The following is a 17,977-nucleotide window of genomic DNA, read 5'->3' as shown; positions in this document are numbered from 1 at the left end:
CTGTGCAGCCTCTTGGTTATTTGGCAGAACCCAGTAAAATCCCCATTTCCAGATCTCAGAGGGCTGTGTTATCTCCTGGACTCTTGTTACATGCCCGCGGCACTTAGCGGGGGTTCCTCCCCCAAGGATGAGTGATAGCAGCCAGTGGGGACAACAACCCTCACGTCTCCACTGCACGTTTGCTGCCCGTGGAGCCAAGGGTGACAGTCTGAAGGGACGATGACGGCAGGCACACGGGGCTGGACCCCCCAAACCGTGCTCACCCGAGAGTCTTGTGGCACAGAGGGCGTCTGGTTCAGCTTGGCTTCTCGGCTGCACTGGAGGCAGACGGGATCCCAAGCAAGTCTGTAAAAGTCCTGGAGGTCAGGACACGGTTTCTTAGAGGGAACCTCGCTGAGCCTCCTTCCCTAGCGCTGGGGATCCCCCGCACCGCCAGACCCCAGCCGGGTCCCCACTCCGGGGGCAGCGGCGGGAGGGCTGGGCGGGCTCCTGGGCGGGCGGCACCGCACTGGACCCGCCTCTCCGCCCGGGGCCGGCCGCCGAGCACCCTCCTCCTCCTCCCCCGCGCCGAGGCGAGGGGCTGCCCGCGGCTCCGGGGCCACACAAAGCGGCGAGTGGCGGTGCTTTCCCCGCCGCCCGTCCGGCGGCAGCCGCGCCCGAGGCCGGCCGGAGGCGCGGGGCAGCCTCGCTGCGCCCACCATGGAGCCGCCCGTGCCTCCTCAGGAGCAGCCGCCGCGCCCTCGCTCGCACACGGTCACCACCACCAGCAGCTCCTTCACCGCCAACCTGTCGGCCAGCTCCAGCACCCTGGCCTACGACAGGGAGTTCCTGCGGACCGTGCCCGGGCTCCTCATGGTGACCGAGATCGTGAGTGACCCCGGGCAGGAGGCGGGAGTCGGGCCGGGGTGGGGGGCGCGGAGGGGCGGGGGAGCCTCGGCCCGGCATTGCTGTGGTGTGGAATTGGGGTGTTTCCCCCTCAGTGCATCACCCGGTGCGGGTGAGGTGAGTCCGTGCCCGCAGGTGAAGCGCCGGGAAAGGACGAGCCCATGGAAGCAAGAGCGGATCTGCGGCGGGGGCACAAACCTCCCGCCTGGAAACTATCGACAAATGGAAAAGTAACACAGGGCACACGCGGTCTGTTCAGCCTCCCGCAGCGTCTGCGGTATCATCACCTCCCGTAGCGGAAAGATGAGTTTTGACTGATTTTTGGAGACTTTTCTGTAACCACATTGGCTGTGTATGCTTCGTACTTCATAGCGCACAGATAGTCATGATGTGAGAGTTAAGTAGGCAACTTATTTGTCTTCTAGGTCAATAAAAACAATTTCCTTATACTCTTAGTGGTTAATTACACCTAAGCAGAGCAGGATATGAACTAACAGCTTTTGCGTTTGGTAGTGATTTTATTTTTTGCAGGTACTCCCACAGAAGGTGGAAACGAATGTACAGAGGGCCAGGCAGTGCAGGGTTCAGTCACTTGCCTTAGTGGTAGGTGGTGAACAGCACAATGCTGGGATCCCTCTGCAGGCCTGTGTGCCCTCAGTGTGTTAAGCAACAGATGCTCAGCATCTCCTCCTAAAAATAATGTGTTTAATGCTAGTCATCTACACTATTAATAATTAAGGAACTTACAGACCTGGTTGCCCCAAATAACTTTCTGAGTTTACTGTGTGATGTTTCTGGTGTGTTGATGTTGGAAGGATTAACTTATCTGACCACATTCGTTTTCAAGGCTTGAAAACATTGTGCTTTACCAGAGCAGTGGAATGGCTGTTGGTTTTGCTAACTTCAGAGTTAAAATAACCAAGCAGAGCTTCATGCTGATGTGTGGCATAAGACCTCCGGCAGGAACAATGCCATCGGTGAGGGGATGCACATTGAGATGCCAGCTTGCTGTGTGGGCAAGTATTGGTAAGGCTGTGAAGTCAGAACCTGCTACCAGCTGGTACCTTTTATGCTGGTGTCGTTGGGAATTTTATCAGTCTTCAGCAGATACATGATTGTTTTGGTTGTTAAATAGAGGAGATGCTTCACTGCCAAAGTTGTGGTAGATCTGTGAATAATGAAGTCTTAGTTTTTGAAAGAACAGCTGCTTTCTTTTCCACTCCTTTTCAGTTAGTAATTACAACACTTATGAACCTTTCTTGTACTTTATCTGAAGAGTGATCCCACTGTAGATTGTTAGAGAGGTGCCCAAGGCTTTTCCCAAGCCCTGATGGAATGTCATGTATTTATCCTGAATCAGCTACACCGACATTGAGCTACATGGCCACAGGGCATGGGCAGGTTCTTGCTTACTCTTTGCTGGAAGTGTGCTTTCTAGTTTGTGTTGACAGGTGTTGTTGTGCAGGTTACCTTTCTAAACAGTGATGATGGTTTTTAGGGGGATTTTGTTTCCTGTCAACCATTCCTAATTCCTGGAACAATTATAAAATTATTCTTTCTGCCACCATTTTGAGATACTTGAGTCCGTTGACATTTAGAGACAGATTTGATTTAAGTTTCATAAGTACTTGAGAACACATTTACCAACTTCGAAAGAATCAATGCTACCTGATTTGTAGGCTAGTGTAGAGTTTTGTCAGCCCTACAGGGTTACATGTATGTATTTTTGTTGATCAGCAGTGTGAAGGTCAGCAGTTCCTGGCCTCAGAGAGGGTGACAGGAGTCTCTAGATGTAGATTAACTTTTACTGGTTTGTGATGGTGTATTTGAGAGAATGGAGGACAATTCTAATATGAAGTTGAAAGCAGTAAGGCAGGTCCTACAGAAGTAGGGTATTAATAGATAGTGCCTTTGAGACAATATTTCTGGTTCTTAAATCTTAACTACTTATTTTAAAGCAGCTGGAGTATCTGTTCCGTGAAATTAAAGGAAAAGAGAAGCATTAGTGAATTTTCTGATACAGAACTAAGTGAAAAAATCCCACAGTTATTAAAATCAAACAGTGAGAATTTTCTGATACAGAACTAAGTGAAAAAATCCCACAGTTATTAAAATTAAACAGTGAGTTTATGTGTGTGTGTGTATATATATATATATTTGGCATTGATTTATGGTCAAATGTTTTCCACCAGTTCTGTGTACTCTTTTCTTTTTCTAACAGCAAATGTGTTCTAAAAGATCATTACACTAGTTCTCTATTTCAAAATTGGCTGTGCATATTCAGCAGTAATGGAATTTTGTACCCTGAGTCTACCTGTTCTGATGTTGCGCCGTGCCTACAGAGATTGGCCCTTCAGGGTGTTCCTGACCCTCAGTACTGATCCCTCAGCTCACAGCATGATCTTTCGGCTAAGGATTTACAAGGCTGCAAAAGACACCAACTCATATGTTGGAAAGAGGACTGGTTTTAGTAATATCTGTTATCACTGCAGCTACTCATCTGCGAGACCCCATGTTCACTGATACCGTGTTAAGCTAAGCTCAGGGTTTTAGACAACAGTGCTGAGTGTTCCGAGTATGTGCTGTGGGGCTGCGTAAGTACTTGATTATTGCCACTGTCAGTCAGCAACGTGCATGCAGCAAGAGAAGTGCAGTCTTTTGGTCTCCTGGCTCTGAGACTGGAACTCTTCTTCTCTGTGTAGGCAAAGGGCAAATCTGTGTTATTCTTTGACCAAAGAAAATGGAAAAGCAGAAAGTTACCACATAAATTAAATCTTCCAGTCCCTTACATGAAGGATCTTGATCAGGTTTTGTTTCCACATCCCTAATTTGGGTGCTGCGAAGATGAATTAACTGCTGCGTGGATTTCCACATGTGCTAGTAACCAGCCTACATCTGCACTGAGACTGTGGTTTAATGGTACAGTAAATTCAGCTTAACAGCTCCTACTCAGAGATTCTTTGTAGTGCTGCAAAGCTCTGGTCTGCTATTAACTCAGTCTGCTGTTTCCAATTTGTTCAAAACGAGTTAGCTTTATAAAGACAGGTTTTGTGACGGATCAGGTGTCATCTGTCCTTTATGTAGCTGCTTTAGAGCCGGCATAAATCTGGGATGAGGTTGACTGTGCATACTGAGCAGTAATAGAGTCGTGTAGCCAAACCTGGTTCAGCTTAATTCTGTAACGCCGTTTGGTCTAGCACTGCACACATCCAGTATGAATGCACACAGAAGCACAGCCTGAAGTGTAGGCTAAATTAGCTGGTGCTGACAGATTTCCATTGCCTTCTACATCTGCCTCCATGAGCAGGGTGGGTGCAAGGTTTCCTGCCACTCACTGGGAAAGGACCGGGGTTAGTTTATTTCAGTGCAAGGACAGAAATAGAAAATGCCATTGATTTCTGAGGGCGGCCTTTGGGAAGTGGCATAAAACGTAACTTGGTGCATGGAATCTTATCCAAAGTACTTACATACAGGAGCAGTGAAGCTTGCTGGACAAGGCAGGGGCTTCTGACTCTGGAGACTTGGATTCACTGGCCTTAGCTGACCAGTGACTACTGAAAATTTAGATCTATAACTTATCTGAATGCCTTATCCATTAATGGAATATGGATACAAGTCTTTGTAAGGCACGCTTTGATCTGTTGGTGGAAAGTAATACATAAGACATAAGCGATGTTACAGGAAGTCTTTAAATGAGATGTCAATCACCTGGGTTGACACTGCAGTAAAAACATATCATATAGAAGAATGGATACTTATTCCTGCAGTGTAGCACCACCACCACTTGCTTCCTTTCAAGAGAAGCAAGTGTAGCAATTTGCAGAGATGCCTTTTGAATGTCTCCTTTCTGTACAATGATGGCCCAGAGAAACTATGTTTATCTTCCTGAGGCTTTTATGGCCAAGATAAATGATGGCTAGTGATACTTTCTCAGAGCTTTGAATCAGTTTCTCAGGTCAAGCATTATGGATCACTTTGGGGAGGTGGAGAGTTTTGTGGTTGCTATGGATGTAGTTATAAAAATATTTACTTTCTAGCATGATGACACTGATTCCTTCAGATTGTTGCTTCACACCAGTGTTTTGCTAGATGCAGTCTCTCGTAAAACTTGCACTACTAATTTTAAGGCTTGTGATGGCTATTTGACCTTGACAATAACAAGTACTTATTTTGTGTGAAGGTTGTGTGAGTGAGGTCTTGTGACGGTGTAAATTTCAGTAAATTGTAATTACAGTTGCATTTCTTTATGCTGTTCTGCAGGTTATTCTTTGAGTGAAACGCCCAGAATAAGATAGGGACTTGAAATAGAAGCCTGATAGGATATTTACTTTATTAGCACCACATAAAATTGTGATTCAGATTTGTTTCTGGACAATAAAAATAATTTTGATCACTGTTTAATTATTCTTCAAACGCAAGACCTTTGAATGTTTAATTCATAAAGGAAGTCTTGTTGAATTTATTTCTTCTAATAGAGTGGTGAGCCTCAGAATATTAAAGACATATTGAAAGTTATGTCAGATTTAAGATATTGAGGTTACCAAAACCAGAACAACTGAACATTTCCAAGTGTTGTTCAGCAGGCTTTTCTTCCTTTTTTTTTTTCCTCTGAGAGATGCATCAGAATCACCTACAGATAATCAAGTTTTGAATTAAGTTAGCAATACAATTACATATATGTTAAGAAAAACAGAACTGATACAGGGGACCATCTACTGTAAAAAAAGCTAAAAGAAAAAAAATTATGCTTAAAGTTCACCTTATATTTAATCTCAGGTCCTCTCTGACTGCAGTTCAAAGTTTTGTGTATAGATCCCATCCTCCACCCTCACACCCAGTTCTTGAAATAGCCCTCAGAAACACAGAGGTTGTTCCATAAAGCCCCTTTCCTCACCTGAGTAGCAGCAAGGCTTTCCCTTCTTTCAGGAACAGTAGAGATTTTTTTTCTTCTTATAATGCAGTTTTTACTCCAGTTTTAGTGTGTCTGCTTGCAGGTTGTTGACAATACCAAGGCACCTTCTGACATGTTGAACAAGTGCATTGCCTAGAGGAGACACACACAAGCACGATCTTAGAATGATTCACTTTGAATTACTGAGTGGAAAAAAACCAAATCTTATACTACTCAGTCACTTCATCCAGTAGTTTCATCTTCCTGTGCATGAATAAGAAAACATACAATATAAAGTCTCAGCTTTCTCCTTTGCTCTTAATCAGAAAAAACTGTCACTAAATTCAGGTTTCGGTTCTACCTTGTTTAGGTGCTATTGTTCCACTGCTAATCCATAGTGTAACTGCCCTTAATATAGTGAATACGTGAATATGTGATTTCCGTCTTCCTCTAGGATCATATAGTTATTTAAAGTTCTGTTACCTTAAAGGTCTTTGGTTTCCTGGACAAGATCGGGGTGTTTCCTCGGGAAGAGAGAACTATCTAGAGTACACAAGAAAGTAGAACCTTTAGAATGTACTCCAAGTGATAATAAAAGCAGTGTTAGGTCTGGCATGGTAGGAGGGTGAAAATGGCTCTTAAGCTGAATGCAGAGATTTTACAAAAGGTAAAAAATGCAAAATATTCTATAAACGTCAAGGTTAAGGACAATATGTATGAAATGTCATTATCTCTTCATGAAAAGAATGCTTTAACATCATACTTAAACATCAACTTTGTTGTTGGGTGGATAGTGAATATAATATAAATTCTTCTCTCTCACCCCTCCCAAATTCTAGAAAACTTTTTGTGTGTGTGTGTGTGTACCTACAAAAATTCTTATGCACACAAAGCTGATTTAAAATAATTTTTCTGGGCTTCTGTAGCCTGTGTCTGTGTGATGGTGAAACATGCAGTCCTCCTATTATCCCTCATGGAATAGGCAGAGCTTCCTAGGTGGTTACTTTAGCATAATGCTGGGGCTAGGTGTGTGAGTCATGAGAGTAAATGCTGAGGCTAAAACCATCATGTTCTGAGAACAAAGTTCAATGATGTAGTTGCAAAGAAACTGTGACTGCATCCCTGGAAACTGCCTTTTTCCAGATATGCCCCAGGACTTCCACATGCCTGGGTAAATGTACTATGGGAACTGAATTGCTTGTGAATGCAGTGATATTGCCAGATATGCAAATGATGGAGATACCTGATGCTGTGTTTTGTCCTAAAATGAATTTAAATCCTGGACTTGTCTGTGTCCCTTTTCTTTGTGGTTGCAGGTTTGTTGTTTGGTTTGTTTGTTTTTTCTCCTATTGTGTTATATACTTTTTTTTTTCTTTCTGCACTGGTATTCCTGCTTTCTGTTTGGAGTGATTTATTACACGCTATTAAAACTTTGAATTAGAAGATCTTAAAGTAGTGTATCTCTATCTAAAAAAGCCCTGATTTCCATGCAATGCATGATGAAGAGGTATATTTGCTGGCAATGACAGAATGTGAACAGGGAAAGGATGCAGACAAAAATTGGCTATGGTCACACAGGATTCTTGCAAAATCATCAACAGCCCCAGGTTCCTGAGTCCATTAACAAAATGCTGCTTCTACAGCAGAAGCAGATGCTTTTCACTCCCTACCCTAGGATGCTGTGAACACTCCTGTGTACCTGGGGAGCCTGCTGATGTGTCTGCTCTGTGCTCTGTTCTGAACTAACTGTGTAGCAGCAAGAGGCAAGGTTAGAGCAGTGGTGGTTCAAGGGTTCTTCTTAAAAATTGAATCCTCAAAACCACAGAAAAATTCTCTTGAGGACTGTCCTAAACCCTTCAGAATGGAAAGTATAGAGTGTGTTGTTCTTGTTTGTTGAATGTCTTCTCATTCTTTCCTGTTCTTTTCTGTTCTCTGCTGGGAATAGTAGTTGCCATATATTTAGTTTCCAATGTTCATGTGCATATATATATGTAGATGTATGTATGTGTGAGTATATATATATGCACATACATTTTTATACATATATATATATTTATGGGGTTTTAGCTTAATTTTTATTTTGGATAAAGTACATATAGTAACAGGGTGATATTTCTGCACTTGTTCCTCTTTCAGTTCCAGGAAAAGAATACAAAGTGTATCCTAGCCCTCTTTTCTAGGGTCAAATAGCGAATAGATTTTAGCATCCATCAGACCTTCGGCAAGGTAGTTCTCTCCTTGTGACCTGAGCCAGTTCCCAGGGAAGCTGCTAGCACTGATTCACCTGCCTCTGAAAGGACTGGATCATGTATAAGACTGGTAAGACTTCAGTGAAGGAGGGACTGAGCAAGGAAAGAATCAAGTCACTGCTTCCAGTGGGAACTGGATTTGGACTAAGGAAAGCTTATGTTAATTAACTTAAAGGGACCAAGCTTTTGGTTCTACATGCATTAGTACTATATCCAGGCTTTACCAGATCTCTTCACTACACAGACTTGGATCAGTCCTGGCTGTGACTGCACTTTTGCCAGGTTAGAGCATAATACTGAGTGTTTACACTGACCCTTTTTGCAAGGTATGGGTGTGCAGATGATGCTGATGCAACAACTGGTTTGCTGAGACAAAGATCTTCGAAGCAAACTGAAAAAAGTTTCAACAAATTGGCATCATTAGAGGCATGCTGCCCTAGCAGTTTGTTCTGGACAACCACAATGTTTCTGGTCTGATATAAGATGCACTAAAATCAGATTTTTATAGAACCGAGACTAAGTAAGTAAGCAAGCATGGTAATCGTCAGTAAGATGTCAGTCTTTGGGTAGATCATAATCCAGTTACAAATATATTAAAAAAATCCTAGAAAGAGGCCATGTGGGGAAAGCAACATCTCTGATCATACTCTGGTAATTGCTTCTTGTATTTAGTTGGTAGCCTAATGTGCACAAATTGAAAAGAAATCTGTCAGGAACCTCTGCTTCATACCCAAAACCAAGACTGGTTTGAATCATCATCTTTAAATGTGACAGCTATGTCCGGGCCTAGATTTTTAAATATATTCAAGGTGACACTGTTCTGCACAGATCCATTTATTTAGCCTGGAAAGTCACTAACAGGCTTCCTTTTTTTTTTTTTTTTTCCTTTTTTTTTTTTTTTTCCCTTTTTCTTTATGTGTGTATAGCAATTACATGAAAGAGTCCTTTTCTATGTATTTTAGGATATGTTCTCTACATTCAACAGTAATGCTATTCCCAAGGCTACAACTCCTATGGCAGGCAGTATCTGAATGTGGCACTGCAGTTTGTGTAGATCTATGAGGAACAGTAGGTGAAACTTAAAAATAGAAACAGAGTGTTACAGGCAGGAATTAAGCACTGGGGGACAGGGAAACAGGCAAAAAAACCCTACCACAAAAAGAAAACCTCTATAACGTGTCTTTAAAATGACACTTCACCTGTTAATGTCGGCTTTGGCTGTGTCCAACTGGAGACAGCCATTGCAGGGCAGACTGACAAGGATCAGGTGAGGAGAGGGTAAATCCATGGTGGATGTCTGTACTACTGCTGCAGATTGGAAAGAATAAACAAATGCACAATTGTCCTTTACTGGCTCAGGGCCCAACTGTGATACCTGCTGGAGAGGGTTGTGTTATTATTCAACCCTTAGTGGGGAAAAAAAAAACCACCCAAAAAAGGCAGCATTTGCATTGATTTGGTTGTAGTTTAATTTTTAAAGCTTGATGTACCTTGCCACAGCAACCTTATGTGATGTTTCAAAGAGCTTGCGTGTGTACAGACACATCCAAAACCATTACAAAACATTGTTATGGCTGAAGGTCTTGAAAATAGAAAAGCATCAGAATTATGTTCACCCTGTCAGTGCTGGTTTGGTATTGAATTGTGTGCAGACAATGGAATGCAGTCAAAACCTGCGTGATCATGTTATTTTTATCAAGGAACTTCTGTCATGGTCATTGCACAGAAGAGTTCTTCTGGGAGTGACTGGGATATTGTGCATACAGCATTGGAGGAAGTCATGTTGTGAGTAAGGAAAGGGATTATTCAAAGAGAAAGGATGGTCTCCTGGCTAATTGCTTCCTTGGAAAATTTGATTTTTATCTTCTACTTGCACAACATTATTCCTGTGGGATCCTAAACAAGGCAAGTAAGCCTTTCATTTAATTGTTTTTGCTTTTACTCCTTGTTTTCTGAGTCCCCAGCTTCAGGTCTGAGATGCAGAAGAAACTATTATTTTGAGCTGTGTCTGAAAGTCAGTAGGAGCTATTTCACAAGAGGCAAAATGCAGTACCATATGAAGTGCTGTGGAAAGAAAGAGTTTTCTGATGAAATTTGACAAGAATTTACTTTTGACCTTGATTTTAGTGTACTATCTGTAAAATTGGGATACCATACTACTTTATCTCACAGAGATGTGTTTAGTACTTTATTAATTGACCTGTGAAATAATTCAGATAACACAATGCTTTTAAAGAGGCCAAGCAGATACAAAACTCTTAGCTGCACGTCTGCAGGCTGCATGAATAAACAAGGAGACAGCAAAACAGGGGAAGGCATTAGTTGTGAAGAAGGCTTTCCCTTCTGTTGCTGCATTCAGGTGGTGGTGTGGAGAAGGAGAAAGCGTGTGGAGGAGAAAGTATGTGGTCATGTAATTACAGACTATATCCTAATGTATACTTAACTAATGATAAAATTAAGATATGTGAAGAACTCATTTCCAGCAGTGTTGCATATTTAACTGCAAGTATTTCAACATATGTTTGTGTCTGTCTCTCTCTTGTCCACTCTTCTGCCTCTTTATCGCAAGTCCTAATTTTCCAGCTCTTTTCTGGGGTGTTTTTTTTTTTTTTTCCCCTGTCATTCCTCACCCATCCCCTCACCCCCATTCCTTCAAGCCTTCTTGCCCAGCAGCTCAGGGCAACTTGCCGAAGGCTTGCTTTGCATGACTTTCATCAAGTCTGCTCTTCTTTAGACTTGACAGAGAAAATCCACAATAGAAGATGCAACTCTGGCGATAAGATTTTGGCAAAACAGAGTCTGAAGAGAGGAGGTGTGAGGCAACTGAAAGAACAGGCTCTGCTCAGTATGAAACATCCATCTTTAATGATTTTGTAGAACTGTAGGTGCACAAAACTATAAATTGCTTTTTAGAAAAATATTAGAAATATTGATAGTGATGCAGTGATTTAGGTGAATATTGTGACAAGTTTCGTTCCTGCATTTCTGCAATAAGCTTCCTTAAAACGAAAGGCTGAGCCACAGGCATAAAGTAGGTTGGGCAGAGCTGGATATTGTGAGAGCTACAACAATCTTGTGATGACCTCAACGAAAGATTTTTAGAAAACGGCTGAAAAGCTCTTCAATATAAGAGATTCAGGATGCATGGAAAAGCAGGATCTCTGGTGGGGTTTCTGACGTGCTTTGAACCCTCACTGTATGCATAAGCCATGTACATTGGACTGGGCAATACAGTTACAACTGTTATTGTGGATTGCCAGTTGGCCTCCAAATGAAAATATTTCTCCTTCCCTGTGCTGCTACTAAGATATAGCACAGTACAAATGAATATATTGTTAGGGTTCTTTTTATTTCTCTTAATGCGTGGGAATGAGCTTGGGTGCCATATAAAATTTGTACTGGAGAGAAAGACAGTTGCCACTGGGGAAACTTCTGTATTTAGTTTTGGAAAATCACACTCCTTATTTTACTCTTTTGAGTACATTCTTAAGTTACTGGAACTTAACTTCAAAAGGCAGTGTGCAGAGGAAAGTAATGACCTACTTGAAGAGATGGCTTCTCTTGTGCTGCGTTTTCTGTTTGAAATATGAACATCCATCTGAAGATGCATAAAACTAATCCTGAACATAAGACACAGGCCTGTGGAACTATAATAGAACAATGAAACTTACCATGATACGATAAACAGCTTTTTTATGTTACAAGGTACAATTTCATTATTTCATTTGGTATATTTAAAGAATTTTCCCTGTTTAACTTCTCAGCAGAAATGGTAGGAATCTTAGCCAGGAGAATAAGGTTTCCAGTCATTTTTTTCAAACTGGGGATTTCTTTCTAGACTTTGGCAATCATGAAACGTGACCAGACACTTGTACAAAGAACTTGACGTTCTCTTTACGCAGTAACAGAGAACTATCTAGCAAATGTTTGTCTGAAGTCAAGATAATGTGTTAAAGGTGAGATGGGGTCTCTTGTAAAGTGTTTTACCAGCTCAAGTTAAAATTAAACTGAGTACACAGAAATAAATGAGAAGGAATTCTCTAAGCTTGGTTACATCTAATTTTCACTTTCTTATTAAGCTAAACAGTGGAATGTTAGTCTCGGAGGAGGGTGGGGGGGCAGGGTGGGGGAATTAAAAAAACAACCAACCAACCAAAAAATCCACCAAAAAAACCCACCCAGACCAATCCACCCCAAACTATGCCTGAAGTAATTTTCACTCTAAAAACTGAGCTTCATTTCAAAATCTGTCTTAAATTTAGGTCTCAGTTTAAATAAAAAAAAAATAAAATGATAGAGAAGTGCATTTAAAATGAACATTTAATCTTGACTTGTGTTGGTTGCTGCTTCTATGAGATTACACAGACAGTATACACACACAAGAAGATGACCCTGAGAACTGGTACAAATAAGAGTCCGGATGAGTTGACGGGAACAAAACCAGATTAAGATCTAATGTACACAAACAATATTGTTATGAAGAGAAGGTTATAATGAATCAGTTCTTGATGCTATTAAAACTTGTCGCGAATTTCCCATTGACTTCAGTCATCCCGACGTATCCGCACACGAAATGAGAGGAACATGAAAGCCTACTTACCGTGAAGGCCGTGTGCGCTAATCAGCGCTGATATTGTTTCACAGACTCCTAAAGATCGGCAGCTCCTTTCCGATGGTCGTTTCCTATCCACTTGTTAGTGTTTGGTAAAGGGCGGCTCTGCTGTTCCTTCCGCTCAGCGCTGAAGAGCAGTGTATGCCCAGAAACTTTCCCCACTTGTTTCTTTTGCCAACACCATGGATTAGTCTAATAAAAGATATCACCCTCCTTTAAGATCTTTCTTTTCCATTTCCCCTGTGTGGAGTGCTCGCAGTCAAATTAGATTCAGATTAGGAGGAACCTAATTAACGCTTTTTACCTTTTTTTTTTTTTTTTTTTTTTTTGGGTTGACCTGTAGTGCTAAAATTGACTTTGGGAAAATAAAAGGCACAGTTAACCCACTTGGTAACAAGATTCCCCCCAAAATTCCTATGAGCACTGTCATGCTATCAGGTTGTTTACCTGTTTCATGTGTACAGTTTCTTTGCCTTGAACAGAGTAGCTGATAGATGATGAAAGGGGAAGCATCAGACATGCCCTGTTATCACCCACATGTCTAATTTACATATTTCTTTAAAACTCCCTATAGTCTTGTACCTCACAGTACAGGACTGTCAAAACACAAGTCAAAACAGCTTAACATCAGAAATGTCAATCTAAATGACTGTGTCCCATAGCTGTCCTGCCTCATCACTGGATTATCAGACAGTATATACCTTCTCCTGTACTGAAGACAAATCCCTATGCATATTGTGTTCTTCCTTTTCTCTTTGTGTGAACTAGCAAAGCTCCCAGCTTGTGATGTCTTTCAGTGCCCTGATTCCTTTCTGGTTTCTTGGTTTCATGTGTTAAGACCTATAATATTGTTGGCAGTAGGAGATTACATTACGTGCCTTGGTGTTGGAGCACAGTTCATCACAGTGGGCTGAGTTTTCAATGTGTGTGGAGGAGGGTATTTTGATGTAGCAATACAGCTCGAAGAAAAGGGTACCTTCAAAGTACTTCTTTTTTAGTCATATTATATTGGGGGGGGTAGTTATTTAAAAAAATTTCACTTTTTGACTTGAAAGTAGTAATATCAGTCTTTGCAGGGCAAACATACTGAGTATCTCTGACTGCACACAGACATTGTGAACAAAAAGCTGCCATGTCATTACCCAGGCTGTACCTCCCCCCCTCAGTGGGAAAACAGGAACTTCTGAGGGGGCAGTAAATAGCTGAAATACTCAACAAAGAGTATTTGAACAAAAGGCTGGTAACACCTCCTCATTGTATCTGCACTATTGTTGTTTTAGGGAAGAAAATACTGGGCAGAAGAAAGCTGCGAGCTAAATCTGAGGAAATAGAAAGGGGAAAAGGTGTGGAAGTTAGCTAAGTAAATATAATTTAGTTGGTTGTACATATCGGGATGGTATAATATAAACAGAACTCCAGGAAGAGGCTTGGGTTTTTCATAAGAACCACTTGGGTGGGAAGGGAAAGCTGTAAGCTTGCACAGTGATATGGAGACTTGTTATTCAAAAAGTCTGTGTGCAGTCACAGATACTTAGTATGTTTTCCCCCAAAGCAAGTGCAGAGCATACCCTCACTCAGCCTGTAACCCCTCAGCAACTTGGCTTTTGTTACCTTAGCTATAGCCCTCCTCCTTATAGCTTTGGCGTATGTGCTGCATCACTTGCTGCTAATAAATTGCAGGTCAGATGCAGACAGCCTTCAACAAAGCCAGCTGCTGCATTTTTGGGTGTTAGTACTGCCAGCTGCCTGCCAGGTCAGGTCGTGGCCACCAGCACTGAACCGGCAGGTGCCCCAGTCACAGTTCTGTCACCTCAACCTGTGGTGAGCTGTGACCTGAGCGCTGCAGAGGCTGTTGACTGGTAAACAGTTGCAAATCTGGTGATGAAGTCTGATGAGGTGACTGCCCTCTATTTATCTGCCTTTCTCATCTGCTAGTGGCTGATGGTGTAGTAGCCTTGTCCTCCCTTCTCACGGCTCAGTTTATGCCTATGCATGAGACCATGCCCTGAGACAGGGCTGGTGTCCTAGTCTGCTGACTCAGTCTCTGTAACACAGGGATGGGCAGAGGTTGGATGGGATGGAGAAGAAGCAGTGCTATTTTAGTCCAGTATTTATACCTTGTGCTGAGGAGATTTGCCTGAATTTTAGGGTAAAATTCTAGCCTATGCTGGGACTGTGTATACCAGCTTTCAGTCTAACAGTATGCTTGTCTCCCAGAGGAAAGTGCTATTCCAGTAGAGGAGCTAGAAGTATGGGAAATACCTTTCCACTAAGAGGTGCAATTGCTCTAAACACTTTCTGGCATGCGAGATTCACTAATCCATAGTAATCCCTGCAGTTTGTAGCCATTCTGCCATCTGTGAACTGTTTTGGAAAATCAGATTTAGAGAGAGAAATGGAACCGAGTATGCTTGAAAACCCAAAATATATTAGCTGCATTGTGGGGACAGTGAAGCACGAGTGCATGCAGTGAGAGCAGCAGCTCTTAGGAATTCTGTGCTTATGTATTACAGGAGGCAAATACAGAAGTTCAGATTTCAGGCTGATAGCACATAAATGCAGACAGCTGAAGAAGTCTCCATGCCTTGCTGTTCACTGCAACTCACAGTCTAGCCTGTGGTGATACCCCAAACCAGTGATTTGTTTACCTCAAATACACTGGGCATCAGAGTGCAGTAACTGAGGAGCAGCTTTGTCTGCAGTCACCCTTGCAGGACAGCAACCTCTGGCAGAAAAGTAGAGCAAACATCTGAGGCACATTAAATTGTTTCTACTTGCTTATTTAAATCTGGATAAGCCAATGAGGTTTGTTGTGGTTTTGGGTTTTTTTTCCCCTTGATTGGAGACTTTTTTTTTTTTCTTGCATAAGTAAGCTGACATTAGTAGCCAGTTGTTCTGTTCTTTGTTTACACAAGGCCTATTGAAGCAGTTGGAGAACATTATACCCTGCCTCACACACAGGCATATATACTTAATTTATGACTTTGGTAGTTTGAATTTCAAGTGTCAGGTATCCCACAGAGCTTTTTACTTTGTTCTTTTATGCTGTGTGCACTGCTTGAGTATTTATTATGGAGAGCGGACAGGCTGTGGGAAGTCCTTCAGACTTGTGGACTTTTTTCTTCAGAATCTTAAAAATAAAGTTATGGAGAAGAGGAACAAGGAGTTCTGTAAAAGCATGACTGATCTGTAGAGTCATTTTACACGTTTGGCCAATTAATTTTTTAATTTGGCATTAATATTTTCACTTTCATATAATTCTTCATCTTAAAGTTGCTTTAGTACCCTAAACACCTCTGCAAACCATTAAGTGTGGAACAGTGATAACAAGTGTTAAATAGGCCTCTATTGAAAACTTAATTCTAGATTTTCCCTATTCTTGAGTCTTTCAAAGTAAACTCTTTCTACTACTATAATAAAAAGAAAAAAGAGGGAGATATAAACAAGTTAAAAACCCCAAGGTCAGAAACAATGTTAGTATTTGTGCTTGTTCAGTTGTGTCTTGTCAACAATTTTGAATATGGCTCTTAGTTCAAAGTTATCTTTGATATATTGGTGACAGATGGAGATTTTGGAAAAGGACATGAGTCAAAACTGACTTCAGAAAGATTCAGATGAGAAGTGAGGCTGAGGTTTTTCAGCAATGAGAGCAGTAGGCATTATGGCAGCTTATTTAGAGACAAGATGAATCTTATCATTGCAATGTCTATGCCAAGATGTCATCTCTTTCCAAAAAGCATGTTGTAGGTTGAAATCCTTATACTATTGGCCACATGGTCAAAATGGTCCTTTTTGACTGGGGAGTTTGTGAACACAAATGCCTCCAGAACAGCATATGCAAGTGTTGAATATTTATAGGCATGCTGTTCTTCTGTGTTTTTAATGCAAAATGTATTCAGAAAAGAAAACAAATTTGCTAGAAAAGGAAGATTTTTTCATTGAGGTACTTGTGGTTCAGTCTTTGAAAAATCCCTAATCTTTACCTAAAAATGGATAAGGTTTCTAGGGTTGGACTTTTTTAACTTTGAACTTAATATAGAAATAGGTACAATTAGCTTCTAAATAGACAGACACCAACAGATCTGAATGCAAATTATTTTCTTATGTCTTCTGTTGGTCAGGCAAGGAGACCTGTTTCAATTTTTGGTGACTGGAGGATTCTGGAGAAAATTTTGTACTGTTCAAAATCAATTTGTGGTTTTCAACTGGAAATTAAAAGATGCTTTCATTCTAATTTTTTTTGAATGAGTAGTTAACACTTTTCTTCACTGTAAATGGATGTGGAGTGCAGCAACAGGTTTTCATAGCAGATACTCTCTGTGAATTTTCCATTGCATCATATCTGGCTTTACAGCTGTGCATTTTAACTTTAGGGGAAAATAAAAGTTATTCCCAAAGAAGTAGTAAGCTTTCTATTTTAATGTAACAACTAAGATGTGTAAAACAATGCTGTGCGTCCGTTAATTATAGGCATCTCTATTTACATGGCCCAACAGGAAGATGGAGATGTAAAAATAGCAGCAAAGAGCCAGTGACATTATTAATAAAGCAGCTGTATGCAGCATTGTTCTCTTGAAGAACGCAGAAACCATTTAAACAAAGTGGACTACATAAATAATCAGTCATAATTCATAAGTAACCATTGTTAGAAATTCTCTTTGGAAAATGGTTCACCTTATTAGTATAGAAACTATGGCAAGAATTACTTTCTTTGCAGGTGTGTGTATTTCACAAGTGTATTCGTACATGCACCAAATGTTAAAGGTAACTTACACAAATCACTGCCATTTATTGAGAAGCTGGTATTTTTCTACCAGCAGGAACTATATCTTTTCAGGGAAGATGAAAGAAGATTGAGTACTACAAAACTTCTTTCAAAGGAAAAGTTTGTATGTAAATAGTAGAGGCAATATCAAGGTTGAAAAAGACTTTTCATGTATATGAGTTTATTAAAACGAAAGAACAAATCCTTCCTGCCTTCATGCTCCGTTAAGAAACAGTGGTAGTTGTAGTATAATAATAATAATAATAGTAATAATAATAATAGTAATAATAATAATAATAATGGGGAAGACACATTCGGATGGACACGAATGGCCCAGTGTCCTTTGAACTTGGAATCTACTTTTGACCTTTTCCAGTTTAAATAATAAAAGAAAAAGTGAAATGAGATTACTGACAGTTAGAAGTCACTATATTTTTTCTAAATTTTTCTGCATAAGGACAATGATTTCCTCACTATGCACCTCTCAGAAGCATGAAAACAAACATATATTCAGTGTACGCAGCAGGTTAAGCCTGTACATTCAACTGGTGTGTGTGCTTTATGAAGGAGAAATC

At 41.0% G+C, this 17,977-nt stretch overlaps 1 protein-coding gene across 1 annotated transcript in view; it reads left to right on the top strand.

Annotated features, from left to right (window-relative positions):
• Positions 1-622: 622 nt before the first annotated feature.
• CMTM8 (CKLF like MARVEL transmembrane domain containing 8) overlaps positions 623-17,977 on the top strand; it is a 36,336-nt gene continuing 18,981 nt past the window's right edge. Inside the window, exon 1 of the mRNA XM_050327800.1 lies at positions 623-867. Within this exon, the coding sequence (XP_050183757.1) occupies positions 700-867 (168 nt within the window). The 5' untranslated portion in view covers positions 623-699. The remainder of the gene's footprint in view (positions 868-17,977) is intronic.

The sequence above is a fragment of the Myiozetetes cayanensis genome, unplaced genomic scaffold (assembly GCF_022539395.1).
Source record: "Myiozetetes cayanensis isolate MyiCay16 unplaced genomic scaffold, myiCay2020 scf1, whole genome shotgun sequence".
Taxonomy (NCBI): domain Eukaryota; kingdom Metazoa; phylum Chordata; class Aves; order Passeriformes; family Tyrannidae; genus Myiozetetes; species Myiozetetes cayanensis.
Note: the sequence above shows the minus strand (reverse complement) of the source record. Positions and strands in the feature narration are given on the sequence as shown.